Source organism: Peromyscus maniculatus, chromosome 5 (assembly GCF_049852395.1).
Source record: "Peromyscus maniculatus bairdii isolate BWxNUB_F1_BW_parent chromosome 5, HU_Pman_BW_mat_3.1, whole genome shotgun sequence".
NCBI lineage: Eukaryota > Metazoa > Chordata > Mammalia > Rodentia > Cricetidae > Peromyscus > Peromyscus maniculatus.
The window spans coordinates 63,590,490-63,607,744 of record NC_134856.1 but is presented as its reverse complement, the minus strand read 5'-3'; the positions used below and the strand labels follow the sequence as shown (position 1 = coordinate 63,607,744).

Here is a 17,255-nt window from a genome sequence, read left to right as displayed (position 1 = left end):
GCCGAGAGACAGCCAGGACTGACCTACTCTGGTGATGGGATGGCCAAACACCCTAATGGTTGTGCCATAAACCCCATCCAAGGACTGAGGAATCTGGATGCAGACATCCACAGCTAGGCCACGGGTGGAGCGCTGGGAGTCTAATTAGTGAGAAAGAGGAGGGTTTATATGAGCAAGAATTGTTGAAACCAAGGTTGGATAAAGCACAGGGACAAATAACCAAATGAATGGAAACATATGAACTATGAACCAAAGGCTAAGGGGCCCCCAACTGGATCAGGCCCTCTGAATAGGTGAGAGAGTCGATTGGCTTGATCTGTTTGGGAGGCATCTAGGCAGTGGTACCAGGTCCTGGGCTCGCTGCATGAGATAGCTGTTTGAAACCTGGGACTTATGCAGGGACGTTTGGCTCAATCTGGGAGGAGGGGACTGGACCTGCCTGGACTGAGTCTATCAGGTGGATCCCAGTCCTCGGGGGAGACCTTGATCTGGAGGAGGTGGGAATGGCAGGTGGGCTGAGGGGAAGGGGAGGGAGGCAGGAAGGGAGAGAACAAGGGAATCTGTGGCTATTATGTAGAACTGAATAGTATTGTAAAATAAAAAAATAAAATATAATATAAAAAAAATGAAGTCCATTTTCAACTTCATATGAAATCTTAAAAAGTGTAAAAAGAACAATTTAGGAAGAGTCATACTTCATAAATTCTAAACATGCTACCAAGCCACAGGCATCAATGGTTCTGACATATAGACAGATGCCAGGTAGGCCATGAGATAGAAGAAGGAATCCAGAAGTAAACTGCATGGTTAAGAGTACCAACTGCACTCAGTGAAAATGACAGTTTGCCACATACAGTGCTGGGAAAACTGATATCCCTAAACAGCAGCATAAAACTGAGACCTAGGCTTGGACTATTTTCAAAAATAGTTCAGCATGAATCAAAGAAATACAAGGGAGAACTGAATTATAAAAATATTAAAAGAAAACATAGGATTAAGCATACATGATAGCAAATTTAATATTGTGATTTTGAATTGGCCACAAAGACACAGTCAGAAAAGAAAATAATATGGAAAATTAGACGTAATAAGCATTTAAAGCTTTTCACATCACTTGGTGCAATTAATAAATACTCATAAAAAAAATGAACTGAATTGGCACTAGCAAGATGCCTTAATGGGTAAGGGTGCTTGTTTCCCCAAGCCTGATACCCTGAGTCAATCCTGGGAACATACATACAGTAGAAGGAGAGAACTGACTTTCAAAAGTTGTGCTCTGCCTTCATCCAGGAACTGATGGAAACAGATGCAGAAATTCACGGCCAAACACCAGGCTGAGCTCTAGGAGTCCAGTTGAAGACAGAAAAGAGAGATTCTATGAGCAAGGGGCATCAAGATATTGGTGGGGAAACCTACAGAGACAACCAAACCAAGCTAGTGGGAACTCATGAACTTTAGACCAACAGCTGTGGAGCCTCCATGGGACTAGACTAGGCCCTCTGCATAGTGAGACAGTTGTGTAGTTTGGTCTGCTTAAGGGGCCCCCTGGCAGTAGAATCAGGATCCATCGCTGGTGTATGAGCTGGCTTTCTGGAGCCTATTAGCTAAGGTGGGACACCTTGCACAGCCTTGAGGCAGGGGAAGAGGCTTGGACCTGCCTCTGCTGAATGTACCAGGCTCTGCTGACTCCCCAAGGGAGGCTTTACCTTTTTGGAGGAGGGAATGGGTGAGGGGTGCAATAAAGGTGCCCGCTCAGTCCCAAAAGTACATTGTACTGATTTCTGATGAGATAAAATGGTCAATGGTCTCCTTTCATGTGCTGAGTGGAAGCGATGTGAGGACAAATGGTTTTCTGCCAGAGCATCCAACTTTGGATTAGATGGAGAATCCCGGTTGCACATTGTTCACATACACACACACACACACACACACACACACACACACACACACACACACACACACACTTGCCTCAGTGAATGGAAGTTTTTTGTGCAAGAAATGCAATATAGAAATTTTTTAATTTGCAAATTTGGCCAGCTAACTTTGAGAAAAAGTTTCTGAACAGACCCACGTTGTACTTTATTTAAGCATTTGCCCCAGAATGAAAAGATATTGAAATTATTTTATTGTTATACTTTCTGTTTTACACTTTTCACACACAACAGTATTTTGTATTATCTCTCTATCTTCTCTGTAGTTTTCATTAGGAGAATGTTACCTTATATTTTTAAAAAACAGATAAAGCTTTACATGTACAGAAACTATTCTAAAATGTATTCCAGTCACTTGGGGTTTTGTTTATTGTCCTGCTGTTTGTTTGTTTGTTTGTTTTTTTTTAAGTTCTTTCTCTGACATTTGCATTTAACATCTCTGGTTTGTGAGACAGGTGTGCTGTGTATAGCAAGACTGAAGTCGTACTTAGTAGGCAGGCAGGCTGGCAGGCAGATCCATCTCCCTGCCTCAGTTCCCAAGTGCTGGTAGTATAGACACGCAGGTCCTCTCTCGCTGCTTTTTCCTTTCTACTTATATATAATCTTTTATGATGATGTGGTGGGGTGGTTACGTGTGTACATGTTCCTGTGTATGTGCATGTGTGCATGTGTGTGTGTATTCCTGTGGAAGCCAAGGTTTGATGCCTATAATATATTCTGCCACTTTCAAACAGACTCTTTCTTCATTTATAAAATTTATTATTTAAAAAATCTTGCAAAAAATAAGTATCACCCAATCAAATTAACCAGTCTCAAAGTCTGCAGAACGCAACAAAACTTGTACAAAGTTAGTGCATTTGGAACAGAGCCCAAAACAAACAAAGAGTGGGATTTTCTGGACAGCAAGCCTCAGGGAGCTCCAGTGCTGAGCCGGCACTAGGATTACGGTCACCTGCCACAGCCCCAAACTTTAGATGGATGCTGGAGAACTGATCTCGGGTCTACATGCTTGTGTGGCAAGCCTTTCACGGGCTGTGCTCTCTCCCCAGCCCCCGACTTGCACTATCATGATAGACTTACATAAAATACCAATGACCAGAAATTTGCTGGTCAAACTGCTTCATGTACATTACTGAAGGGTTAGGAGGGTTTAGAAGAGACTAAGATTGATTTTTCCAAGACCTGAATAATGACAATATCATTAAACATGCTAGCACAGAAGAGGGAAAAAAATCTCACAGGGTCTCACCCCTCGACTAAGAACTGCAGGGAAAGGAATGACTGCTAAGAGAGGAAGAACCAGCCTCTCCCAGGCATGAGCCCCTTGATTGCTTATCCAATATATAAATTGGTCAGCCCTGAAACCGTGTACATACAAACAACAAAAACAGATGCAGCAGACTATATTTATAGATTTTTACATATATATGTGATGATAATAATCAAGAAAAAGAAGCTATTAACTTAAGATTGGGGGCACCTGGCAGATCCAGAGGGAAAGAACATAGGAAGGCCTAGAGGTCAAAAGGGAAGGGGGGAAGTAATGTAATTATGTTTTGATTTACATGTGTTTAGATAAAAAGTATGTACATAATGAATTGATTTTTGCCCCTTTAAAATTTGAAATTAGTTTATTTACGGTACCAGTTCTTAACCTTAGTCTCTTTTTCAGAACAGCCTAAACCTGTAAAATTAGTTGAAAAAGGTATTAAACTTCCAAAAAATCGGAAGATGCCTGCCTCTACTCCAAAAATCAAAGTCATTAAAGGTAAAGAAAATACTGCGATATGTGTTGAAAATGAAACTCTGTGTTATGTTCACACTGTTCCTGTCTACCAGTATCCTTCCGTGTGGCCTCTTCCAACAAAGAGCCAGCCTATATTATGAGCCCACTGGGTTTTTTGTAAATAGAAATAGAACCCTATGCATAGACCCCCTTATCTCTAACCCAGGTAAATTGATCAATTTCCTTTATGTTTTATATGTTTCATTTTCTCTGTAATGTTCTGAAATGAGAATATATCACTTATCAGTAGTTCCTTTTCAAGTAACTGTACATCTCTGTGTGCAATCCAAATCATCCCTTTTTTATTTGAGACAGGGACTTAAATATGTAGCCACAGCAGGTCCAGAACTTGCTATATGGACAGGCTGGCCTAGAACTGCCTCTGCTTCCCATGTGCTAGAATTAAACATATGTGTCAACATACCCTGCTAGTCACATTTTTATTATGCTAGTTTGTCTCTATAGAGTGTATGAGTGAGGCTTTATATTTAGAAGATCTATGCTTTTACTACCCATAGACACTTCTTTTATACATTCTATAAGGACTGTTCTAATTGTTATGGAAATAAAAACATGAAAAATTTCTGTATAATTCTCAGCACTAGATTTTATGAATTGAAAATATTAACAATATTGAACTATATTGGTTAGCTGAAACTAGCACAAAAATTAACTACAACCTGCACAAAAATCCCTAGAATTACCTAGATACCTTACTAGAGTAGAAAAGTCCATTTTGAAACTCATATAGAAACATCAGAGACTGTAACAGTCTAAATAATAATAAACAACAAAATAAGATAAACACTTGAAAATGTAATAGCTAGTCACCTTTGCTAATGCAAACCTGAAATAATATTTTTAATAAGTATGCAAAAATATACAAGATATCCAGCTTAGAATATAGTTTTAATTAGCATTGAAGAAATGGTCAAAATATAAATATAGGCCAATTAGGGTTTATCTTAGCTAAAAATGTGTGCACATTAAGGAAGATATAATTTTGTATATAATTGGTATGTGCTAGTAAAAAAGAAGACAAATAAAATGCAGTGCAATCAAAAGTCTATGCAGAGAAAGGGATCATGACTCCGTGTCTGCGTCCTATAAGGAATTACTTTACAAAGGTGAAAAGGTCTGAGGCTAAACCACAACAAGACACATAAAAAACAATGGGAGACACTCTGAAAACCACCAGCAGGGCCATGAAATCAACTACCATGAGAAAAACACTTGACCTCCTGGAATGGTATTGCCAGGAAGGGAGGCAGAAGGGGAAGGGAACGTGGAAGAATAACTGGCTGGGCCCGGAGTTCCATACCTGGCACTACAGCTCCCTGGGAGACTCCTGAGGAAATTCGCAAGGTCAGGTCAGCTTTGACAACACACAGAGTTCAAGTCTAGTCTGGCCATGAGACCCCATCTCAGTATAAATAGTGTGTGGAGTGTTGGGCTGGAGGTGGCCCACTTGTGGAGCTCTCAGCCAGCGTGTGCAGGGAACTGTGTTCAGTCCCCAATACCACAAAAATGAAAAAATAAAATAAAAAAGAGGAAAGGAAAGGAAGAGGAAGAAAGAGAAAGGAGAAAACAAAAATGTGAAGAAGTAGGCAGCAGAGGCAGAGGGTGACTTCAGGCCCACAGGACCTCCGCTGCTCCGTTAGTCCCTGACTTGCACTCTTACAATGCACGTTCATAGAACACCACCTGCCAGGCAAGGGTAAACCAGACAGTCCACTAGTGCCTGCCAACTGCTCTGTGTCAACAGCTGGAGGAAGCTGTGCTCAGGAATAGTTTATGTCCATCGTCGCTGAATGATGTCGTTCTCATTATTTTCAGAGCTGTCTAAAACTTCTCATTTAGAAGGTGAAGATGTTCAACTTTCAAATGATCCATCCAAGTCAAAGTCTGCTATAAAGAAATTTCTGACTGAAGGTAAAGGAGATGCTGTGATACAGATGTGTGAATTAAAATATTCCTTTCCCGTTGTTTCTACTTGCCAGAATTTTCAAACCCGTGAGTCCCTTTCCGACAAACAGCTAAGTTACGTCACCAGCCTGGGCGGAGAGGTTTGTCTTCCTGCACAACAACAGTATCTTGTTCACAGATCCCCTTACCCTGCTCGGGTGAACCGGTTGGTTTCCTTCATCTCACAGCTTGAGCTTTCGGCGCTGTGTTCCCAAACGATAAACTATAACACTTAATCTGCATATAAGCCTTCCGTTTATGTTGTTGCAACGACAACCAGCAGTGTGACCAACGCCACTGTCCTCTTTTATTCTCCTACGTTAGACAGTAGAGTATGTGAGTGGGGTGGCTGGATGAAGAACATGTGTGCTTTAATTTCCATAGGTTCTCACAAATAGTCATGTAGAATAACTATAGTTAATAGCCATGGCAATAAAAACATTAAAAAAAACTATATCCAAGTATCAAAACTGATATTTGATAATTCTGTATTTTAGTGTTTTCTTCAACTAAATGGATACTGAACTGTTTTCATCAGATTATTTTGCTTCTAATAGTATAGAATTCACCAAAAATAGCATATTTGTATTCCTATCACTCCCTCTGTTCTTCTATTACTGCTCATGGGAATGTCACATTTTTCTTCAAGATACAGAGTTACACAAGGGAAAACTATATCTGAAATTTTATTTTTTAGAATATGTACTTTTATTTATAACCCTACTGGTTTTGGAAGTACTGACATTACTCTGACATTCGCATACAGAATCTTTCTTTCTGTACTTTATTTGATGTATTTTTTAGTAACTAAATTAGTTCTTTGATAGTTTCAGCCTTGTACAGACTGCATACTGACTTCTTCCACCCTCCTTCTGTCACTGTTTGTTCTTGTTTTGTTTGTTTGTTTGTTTGTTTGTGAAAGGGTATTGTTAGGTGTGGAAATAATTGCACCCACCATCACATTAACTATGTAAGCCTGACTGTCTCCCAAATCACTATCCACCTTCTTCACCCTTCAAAGTATGAGCACAGCTTTGTGTTACCTAAACCAGCTCCATTCTTTCTTTCTCAACAGACACCCTTACAATGCGCTTTTATAACATAAACAGCCAGAATAAGAGAACTCTGAAAGAACTGATTTGTGCTGGCCAGGCTGCAGCATCTAGAATAATTGTAAACTTGAGTGAACTTCTTCAGAAGGGGATCAAGATTTATTTTAACTTTTTAAAAATTCTAATGACTTTTCTTCTAGTATAATTTATTGATATTGTTCTCACTTTTCAGAGCCACCAAAACCTGTAAACTTAAATGACCAAGATGCCACAGTTCTATATAATCTGCCTGGTTTGACCTATGCTACAAACAAAGACCCCACTAAAGGTAACAACAGAGTCACTACAATCCAGATGTGTGAGAGAGAACTCTGTACCATTCTCGATAGTGCTTTTTACTAATATCCATCTTCCAACCTACGGGCCAAACAGCCAGTACTGTGAGCATAGCATGTTCTCATGATTCCCATGAGTGAATACGTGTGTATGTGGGAGATTGCGGCTCTGTACAGTTTGGTATCCTGTGCCTAAGTGTGCCCTACTTACCTTGACCCAGGTAAACGGATAGACTCCCTTCATCCTTCACACCCTCTCTTTCCTGCATGCTCTAAAAGGAGAATTGCTATAATGTATTCAACAATGTTTTCTTACAATGCCCTGTAAGTCTTCAGTGTTTACTTCAAGGGTCAATAATCAGTACTCCAATAGGTGTCATCTGCAATTGTCTTATTTCGCTGATGTTTCTATAAAATAGAATATGTAATGTGATTTGTGGGGAAAATACATAGCTGCTTTTATATTTAATTCATATAGACAACTAATTTACAATTAATATAATTCAGCCAGAGAATAGAATAAAAACTCAATTCTAAATGCCACATCTAGAAACAGACTTTGCATGAGTAGAAATGTAAGCACAGATTTACGTTGGTAAATGTCCGTACTACAAAAAGGATTCAAAATCTCTGAAGAAATCCCTGGGATACCAGAGGGATTTTGCATAAATAGAAAGTCTACTTAACATTCATATAGAATCTTTATAGACCATAATTGTCTAAATAAATACGTAAAAGAACAAAATAATACTTAACCTCAAAATTTACTACCAACCTACAGCAATGAAGGCTGTAGCCACAGTTCTCACATGCATACAAGTGGCACAGAGACCAGTGCCATGCTGGAGAGATCCGAGAAGTGAACTCCAACCTATGTGGTTGATGATTCCAAGACCGCATCATAAAGAGAAGCTCGCCACACACAATGTGGAAAAGACTGTGTATCCACAAGCAGCAGCATGAAAGGATCCCACAAGTTAAACTGTATTCAAATCATAAGTCAACATGAAGACAGACCTTACAAGTAAGAGTTATCCGCAAAAATATTAGGACAAACATATACAATGCTCATTTTGACAATATAAAATGGGTAGCATCAAAAATACAGTCAATATTGGCAAATTTAGATTCATCAGATTTAAAATTTGGTCAGGTCAAGGAAGATATAATTTATATTTAGTAGTTTTTTAAAGGTAACAAAATGGGATGCTATCAATAAAGTAAAAGGGCTATCCAAAGAAAAAGAACATACTTCTCTCTCTGGGTTCTGTAAAGAATTACCTTCCAAAGATATATTAATTGTGGTCTGAAACTCAACCACATCAAAACTCTTTTAAAAAATACTCTAAGAGATACTCTTCCTGAGAAGGTTTTATAGACCAACAGGAGCATAGAAATGTCTCTTTAGGGAAGTTCAACCCCAAACCACCATGAGAAAAGCTCTTCACACACATGGCATAATATTTCCAGGAAGTGAGGCCAAGAGGAACGTGGAAGAATAACTGGCTGGGCTTGGAGTTCCATACCTGGCACTACAGCTCCCTGGGAGACTCCTGAGGAAACTCACAAGGTCATGTCAGCTTTGACAACACACAGAGTTCAAGTCTAGTCTGGCCATGAGACCCCCATCTCAGTATAAAAAGTGTGTAGAGTGCTGGGGCTGGAGGTGGCCCACTTGTGGAGCTCTCAGCCAGCGTGTGCAGGGAACTGTGTTCAGTCCCCAATACCACAAAAATGAAAAAATAAAGTAAAAAAGAGGAAAGGAAAGGAAGAGGAAGAAAGAGAAAGGAGAAAACAAAAGTGTGAAGAAGTAGGCAGCAGAGACAGAGGGTGACTACAGGCCCATAGGACCTCCACTGCTCCATTAGTCCCTGACTTGCACTCCTACAATGCACGTTCATAGAATACCACCTGCCAGGCAAGGGTAAACCAGACAGTCCACTAGTGCCTGCCAGCTGCTCTGTGTCAACAGCTGGAGGAAGCTGTGCTCAGGAATAGTTTATGTCCATCGTCGCTGAATGATGTCGTTCTCATTATTTTTTTTCAGAGCTGTATAGATCTTATTTCTATGGTGATGTTGCTCAACATTCAAGTAATATGAGCATGTCTGCTGCAAGGAAATCTGAGACTAAAGGTAAAGGAGATGCTATAATACAGATGTGTGAATTAAAATATACCTTTCTTGCCCAGCATTGGTGGCGCACACCTTTAATCCCAGCACTTGGGAGGCAGAGGCAGGTGAATCTCTGTGAGTTCGAGGCCAGCCTGGGTAACAGAGCGAGATCCAGGACAAGCACCAAAACTACACAGAGAAACCTTGTCTCAAAAAACCAAATGTGTGTGGTTGTGTATATATATATATATACCAGTGTGGAGTGCTTTCTGTTTCTGTAAAATAATAGGATCCTGTGCACTGACCCACCTTACCTCTAACCAAGGTGAATTGCACCTTTGATATGCTGCATGTTTTTGCAAAATGGAAAACCACTACACTTAATGTATAGTTTCTCTTTACATAGCCCCTAGATTTCTGTTGTTGCAACTAGAACCTACAGTACTATCAATGTCATAACACACTTTATTCTCCTACTTTATGCAGTAGAGCACACGAGTGGGGATGGCTGGATTAAGAACATGTATGCCTTTAATTTTTTTAAGTACTAACAAATATTTTGCAGACTTCCTGTAATTAATAGTTGTAGCAACAAAAGTATCAGAAACTATTTTCCAGTGCCAAAGCCAATACTAGACTCTTCATTTAGTAGTGTGTTATTTAATCTCCGTGTGTGTCTGTAGTTTCTCTTGCTGTTCATGCCTGGCTTTATTCTATCATGGTCAGATAGAATACAGCATGGTATCTCAACTTTTTCTAAATCTGTCAAGACTTACTTTGTTTTCTAACGAGTTGATAATTCTGGGGAAAACTTTATGGTCTGATTACAACAATGTGTATTCTTTACAACAACGTGTATTCTTCAGAGTTTTGGCAAAATAGCCTCTAGATGTCTGTTAGGTCCATTTAATTTATGATGTCACGTCTCTACTGTTTCTCAGAATTCTATCCAGATGGCATGCCTGATGGTGTGAGTAGATGTTGAAATGACTCACTATTACTCACTATTACACACACTATTATGTGTGGGGTTAATCTGTTATTTTACATAGAGTGTACTTGTTTTATGAAGCTACGCTTGCATTTGTTGTATTTGTGTTCAGAATTGCAAAATCCTCTTGGTGGGTTGTTCCCTTAATGGGTATGAAGTGGCTTCTCTAGTCCTTCTGAGTACTTTGGGTTTGAAATCTGTGTTTCCTGATATTAGAATAGCTATGCCAGCTTATTTCCTAAATCCATACTCTTAGAATAACATTTTCTATCCTTTAATCTGAGATGATGTCTATATTTGATGGTGAGGTCTGTTTCTAGGAGGAAGCAAAGGTGTAGCCTGAGCTCTGATCCACACTGCTCATCTATGTCTTTTTATTTGGTCATTTAGACCATTAATATTCTGAATTATTATTGAAACAAGCATATTATTTATCATATTTTCTTGGTTTATGGTATTTTCTTATTTTTTAATATTTGGTTTTATTGTTTGTATGTCAGTGGGGGTTAAGATGCCCTGGGAATGTAGTTACAGATGGTTATGAGCTTTCTGACATAAGTGCTGGGAACTGAACTTGAGTCCTCTGGAAAAGCAATAAATGCTCAGAAACCCTGAGTCATCTGACCAACCCTTTAGATCTTTATGTTTTTATTTACTGTCCTGATATCATTTATCTCACCATATGCCATGGTCACTTGAGTTCATTTATCTTTTTCTTAACTCAAATTATTTGTTTCCAGTGTCTTCTGTAGAGCTGGCTAGTGGCCATAAATTCCTTTTATCTGTTTTAGCCTTGGAAAGCTTTTTTTTCTCATTCAATTAAGAGATAATTTTGCTATATAAAATTGGTTTCGTAATTGTGGTCTTTCAGAACTTGGAATGGATCTTTGCAAGTTTTTCTCCTTTTGACAGTTGCTATTAAATATGTTATTATGATTGGCCTGCTTTCATATGCGACTTGTCTCCTCCCTTGTAGCTTTAAATACCCTCTCTTCAGTCTGTGTTTTTAGGATTTTAGTGATAACATGTCAAGAAGAGTTTCTGTTCTGGTCCTATTTGACAGTCTGGGTGCCTCTTGTACCTCTCTCAAGATTTAGGGAGTTTTCTTAGAGGATTTTATCGAAAGTGTTTTCTATGCCTCTGACATAAATGTTTCTCTTTTTTCTACACCCATAGTTTTCAGATAGTTCTTTTCATGGTATCCCAAAGCTCTCAAAATTTTCAATTTAGTGTTGACCTTCACTGAGTAATCCTATACTTCTACATGACCTTCATGCCACTGCAGTGTGTTGTCCACATATCCACTATTAGTTAGGCCCTCTACTCAGCTTTTTGTCTGGTTTATTGAATGTTTTATGCCAGCATCATTTGAGTTTGGCTTTCTTCAGCAAATTCCTTATCTTTTTAAAGTATTTTTATTTAGTTTTGGTTTTTGTTTATGAATATTTTGCCTGAAGGTATATCTGTGTGCCCCATGCATGCCTGGTGCCTGTGGAGGTCAGAAGAGGGCATCAGATCCCCTGAAACTGGAGTTACAGGTGGGTGTGAGCCACCACGTGGGTTCTGGGAATTGAACCTTGGTTCTCTGCAAGAGCAGCTGGTGCTCTTAACCACTGAGCCATCTCTCCAGTGCTACAGTTCTATGTCCTACATTGAATGGCTTCCTTACTTCATTCAGCTGTTTTTGGTTTCTTGGAGAACATTCATGTTGTCTTTGACTTTTTGAGCATATTTGTAAGTGTTCTCTTGGATTCTTTCTCTGAAAGTTCTAAATTGCTTTGCTTTAATTTGGGATGTGAGATCAGTAATTTTTTGAGGAGATGAATGTCATTCTTTTGTGGGGATTTTTGACTTCTGTATGATACTTTTGTATCTTGGATTAGTTTGTTGGTTGATGTTTCTTCGTTTGTGTAAAAGAGTACTCTCTTCCATCCTCAGTTTCTTTCTGCCAATATCCAAACCTGTGGGCTGCTCAACAAGATAGCCAATCTCATGGGCACACTATGTCCTATGATTCCCATGAGTAGATATGTGTGTATATGAAAGGTTGTGGCTCTGTGCAGTATGGTATACTATGCATCCTACTTGCCTTGACACAGGTAAATGGATAGACTTCCTTCATCCCTCACACCTTCAAAATAGAAATATATTCTCTAAAAGGAGAATGTGCATTAACTTATTGAACAATTGCTTCTTACAATGCCATGTGTTTATTTCTGTGTGTATAACTCTTCAGTGTTTATTTCAAGGGTCAATAATCAGTGCTTCAATAAATTTCATCTGCCATTGTCTCATTTCCACTTACATTTCTATAAAGTAGAGTATGTGCATGATTTGTGGGGGAAAGACATAGATGTTTTTACTTTTAATTCATATTGACAAGTAATTTATTTTATAATTATAGTTAATATAGTTCTGCCAGAAAATAAATGAAAATCCTCATTCTAAGGATCTTATCTAGAAACAGACTTTTATGAAATGAAAACGCAAATGTTAATTTATATTGTTAAATATATATACTACAGAAAGGAGTCAAAATTCTATAATTCCAAAGGTATTTTGCAGAGATAGAAAGCCCATTAGACCATAATAGTCTAGATAATCATGAAAAGGAACAAAATGAGTACTTCATAACTCAAAACTAACAACCTACAGCAATGACAGCACTATGGTTCTGACATGCACAAAAGATCCAAAAACCGAACTCTAACCTGCATGTTTGATGATACAAAGAACACATAGTAAAGAAGGGTTAGTCTACCTCACAAGGTACAGGAGAAATTGGATATCACCAAGCAGAAGCAAGAAAGGAGTCTGCATAGTAAACTGTTTTCAAAACATAAGTCAATATGAAGATAGAACTTTAAAAATAAGAGATAAAATGCAAAAGCATAGAAAAAAACATAGGCCAAAACCTACATGATGCTCATTTTGACAATATGCTTTTCATTAACATCAAAAACACAGGTAAATATAGGCAAATTGAGTTCATCAGAATTAAAAATTGGGCACATCAAGAAAGATATGATTTTGTACAAGTAGTTTAAAAGAGTAAATAATATAGGACCATGTCAATGGAGTAAAATGGCTATCCACAGAAAGGGAGCATATTTCCATGTGTGTGTCCTATAAAGAATTATTTTACAAAGTTATATTAATGGAGGTCTGAAGACCAACCACAAGAAAACTCATAAAAACAGTATCAAGTACTCTTACAGAGACTCTTCCTGAGACGGTATTACAGATATCAACAGGAACATAGAAAAATGATGGAGATATCACTGTTCATTAGGAAAATTCAACCCAAAACTACAGTAAGAAATACACTTCACACCCATTGGATGGCATTGCCAAGAAAGGATACAGAGGGGTTAGAAGTGGCAGAAAAAGATGGCTGGGCCGGATATTACATACCGGTCATGCTAGCTACCTGGAAACTCATGCAGGAAAAACCACAAGTTCAAGGACAGCTGTGGCAACAGAGAGAGTTCAAGGCTAGCCTGCGCACGAGGCTCTGTCTCAGAATAAGGAAGCAGAATGTGGAGGGTGGCTGTAGCTCAGGTGCAGAGAACTCAACCAGCATATGGAGAGACCTGTGTCCAGTCCCCAATGCCACAAAAAGTCAAGGGGAATGGATAGGAAGGGGGAGGAAAAGAAAGAACAAAGAAAACAAACAACTGCAACAGAATGTCTCCAAGGACTCCAAGAAATCGGAAGCAGAGGCACACCCAGTCCTGGCTGGGTGACAGGCTTGACAGGCTTCCCTTGACTGCCCTGCCATGTACATCATGGGTTTCCTCTTAGTCTAAGTGACCTGATCTACATTTTTACTCTCTGATTAGAGAAAAAGGATAATAGAAAGGTGAGCTTTTGTTTAATGCTTATTTGGCTAGTTTGTGTGTATGAATAATTTGCCCACATGCATGTATGTGCACCAATTGCCTGCCTGTTTGATAAACTGAAACTAGGGTTGTGGATGGTATTGAACCACCATGTGGGTGCTGGAAATCAAGCTCAGGTCCTCTGTACAAGTCACAAGTGCTCCCAACTACTGAGTCATCTCTCCAGCCTGGACTATGAAATTATTGTTCTTTGAAATTTCATATACAGATGTCTTAGTTATGGTTTCTATGGCTGTGAAGAGACACCATGACCACAGCAACTCTTATAAAGGAAAACATTTAACTGGGGCTGGTTTATAGTTTCCAAGGTTTAGTCCATTATCATCATGGTGGGAAGCATGGCAGTATACAGACAGACATGGTGCTGTAGAAGGAGCTGAGAGTTCTACATCTGGATCTGCAGGCAGCAGAAGGAGACCGAGTCCCACACTGGGTGTAGCTTGAGCATATAAGACCTCAAACCCCACCCCCCACCACAGTGACACACTTCCATAACAAGGCCACACCTACTCCAGCAAGGCCACACCTCCAAATTGTGCCACTCTCTATATGCCAATCATTCAAACACATGAGTCTCTGAGGGCCATACCTATTCAAACTAGCACAAGTATACAAATTATCTTGTTCATATCCACCTATAGTCCCCACTCCAAATTCCCAGAATGTTACTTTCTATTTTAAAAGAGAAACAAAGAACAACTTATACACAGAATAAAATATTCTGAATTTTTTATTTGTCATTCCTGATTTTCATTATTGTTCTACGATTTTCCAGCATTCTCTCTATGACATTTGTGTATAGCATTCCAACTGTTATTTGATACAGGAGTGCTACATACAACAGTGCCATTCACTCTCTAAGTGCAGGCAGACTGGCAGGAAGATACCCATCTACCTGCCTCAGCCTCCCAAGTACTCAGAATGCAGGTGTTCGAAACCTCTCCAAGCTTCAGTTTTTCTTTGCCTCGATGCATAGCCTTACAATGCACTTTTATGCATTCCCAGCCGCCAGGCAAGGCAAAATATGACAAAATTTATTAGTGCTTGTTGAACTGCTCCACTTCAGAAATTACAACATTTAAATACCACTGCATGAAATTGTTTTCATCTTTCAAAGACATTTAAACTTACAAATTTAGCCAAAAAAGACGATGGAGCTGCAGATAATCTGCAGATGTCAAATTTGGCTGCTACACTGAGTGCCCTAAAAGGTAAAAGAGTCATTGCCATAAAGATGTATGAAACAAACCTCTGTACTTTTCCGGTTTTCTATTTACCACCATCTTCAACTACTGGACTCTTTGAACACACAGCCAATATTGTGAGTGCACTACTTGTTTCTGTGCTTTTTCTGTAAATAGACACCCGTGTAGAAGGCTTTGTAGTTTTGCACAGTGATAGAATCCTGTGCCTACAACCTCATTACATCTGGCCCATTTAAATTGATAGGTTTCTTCATTTCTCACACCTTGAACATTCTGCAAGATGTTCCAAAGTATGAATGTACCACACTTAGTAGTTCCTTTCTGAATCTCCTTTACATTTATGACCTTGTGACTACAATCAACAGTGTGACCAAAACCATTGCACATGTTTTATCATGTTACTTTACATCTGTTAAGTAGAGCGTGTGAGTGGTGGAATTATTGACTGAGGGCACATAAGATTTTAATTCAATGCATTCTGTAAGTGGGGTATTTATATATTCCTTCTCGAATGCTTATAGTTAAGTAAGTTATAGCAGTAATTGCTTGAGAAAACTGTTTCCTGGTTCTTGGCACCAGACGTTTTATGGATTGAAAACATGATGGAATTATACGAATACATTGGCAATAGCACAGAAAATGGCATAGAGTGACTCTGGGGAAATCCCTAGAATCCCAAAGATAGGCTGGAGAACTAGGAGAGCCCATTTTAGGGGCTGCAGAGATGGCCCGGCAGTTAAAGGGATGCTATACAAGGAAGAGGACTAGCATCCGGGTCAAACGTGTAAAATTCAGGATGCCCACAATCACCTACCTCTAATGACTAGACCTCTCTGGCAAACGACTAAAATGGGCTCTCTGTATCATCCTAACCAAATGGTCCAAGAAACATTGAAAAGAAATGACAGAAAGAATCTATGAGAGGGAAGATGGGGATCAGGAAGATATGTCCTTGCTGGGGCAACCATGAACATGCAGCAGCTGTGGATAGCAGCCAGGACTGGGCCTTTCAGCTGTCCCTCAAGAATAAAGGTGTTCCCAATGGGGTCCCATCCTTTCTGAGGATCAGGCATTGATTTACTAGACTTTCCATTTAACCACAGTCCAAACACATACACTATGGCATTTCTTAGCTCCCTTCCTTCTTGCACTTTATGTCAACTACCATTTGTTAACAGCAACAACAAAAAAGGATGTATCGAGAGATTAAACTAGATCCGAAAATTTGTACTTTAGTCACTCAAAGATTCATATACTGTCATATTGTGTCATTCAAGTTCTTTCTTTGTATAACATTTGTGTATGACATTTCCATCTGTTATTTGAGATAAAGATGCTGCATATAGCAGGACTAGAGTCACACTTAGTGTGTCGCAGACCAGCAACAATCTCCATGCCTTGGCCTCCCTAATACTGCATTACAATACCTCCCCCAGCTCTGTTCTTCTTTTTTTCTGACAAGTACTTGGATGATGAACTTCAGTAAAATGTCAGATAAGAGGCAAGGCTGATCGGACAGTCTTCTCATGTTTATTTACTGTGTGCCTGAATGCTGAACGGGAGTTGTGCTTCATAGCTGATGTATTTTTAGAACCACTTAATGATGTTGTTCTCATTTTTCAGAGCCAACTAAACCCAGTGACTTAGACAAGAGTGCTGTTGATATTCTGCACATGTCAAACTCAGCTTTATTACAATATTTTAAAGGTAAAAAATCCACTGTCAAACAGAAATGTGAAACAGAATTCTGTTGTTTTCCCACTGGTTCTATATACCAGTATTTTCAACCTCTGGGCCCTTCAAACATACAGTGAATATTGTGAGCACAGAATGTGTTCCAGTATTTCTCCTATAAATAGACACGTACATGGAGAGCTCTGTGGTTCTGCACAGTAACAGGGTCATATGTATGGAGTCCCCCTTATCGCTAACCCAGGTAAATTGATACGTTTCTTTCACTTCTCACATCCTTAAT

General features: G+C 39.1%; 1 protein-coding gene across 19 annotated transcripts in view; it reads left to right on the top strand.

Annotated features, from left to right (window-relative positions):
- Ccdc7 (coiled-coil domain containing 7) overlaps positions 1 to 17,255 on the top strand; it is a 194,331-nt gene that overhangs the window by 147,544 nt on the left and 29,532 nt on the right. For 8 of the 19 annotated variants that reach the window (XM_076572384.1, XM_076572375.1, XM_076572378.1 and 5 more), the window contains 5 exons: positions 3,609 to 3,699; positions 5,554 to 5,649; positions 6,967 to 7,062; positions 9,117 to 9,203; positions 16,904 to 16,987. Coding sequence is in view for 14 of the 19 variants with exons in the window: in XM_076572375.1 (XP_076428490.1) it covers positions 3,609 to 3,613 (5 nt within the window). In the remaining 5 variants the exon portion in view is untranslated. Of the gene's footprint in view, positions 1 to 3,603; positions 3,700 to 5,553; positions 5,650 to 6,966; positions 7,063 to 9,116; positions 9,204 to 16,903; positions 16,988 to 17,255 lie in introns of all 19 variants that reach the window. The other 11 variants (XM_042277896.2, XM_076572367.1, XM_076572368.1 and 8 more) reach the window with 4 other exon arrangements.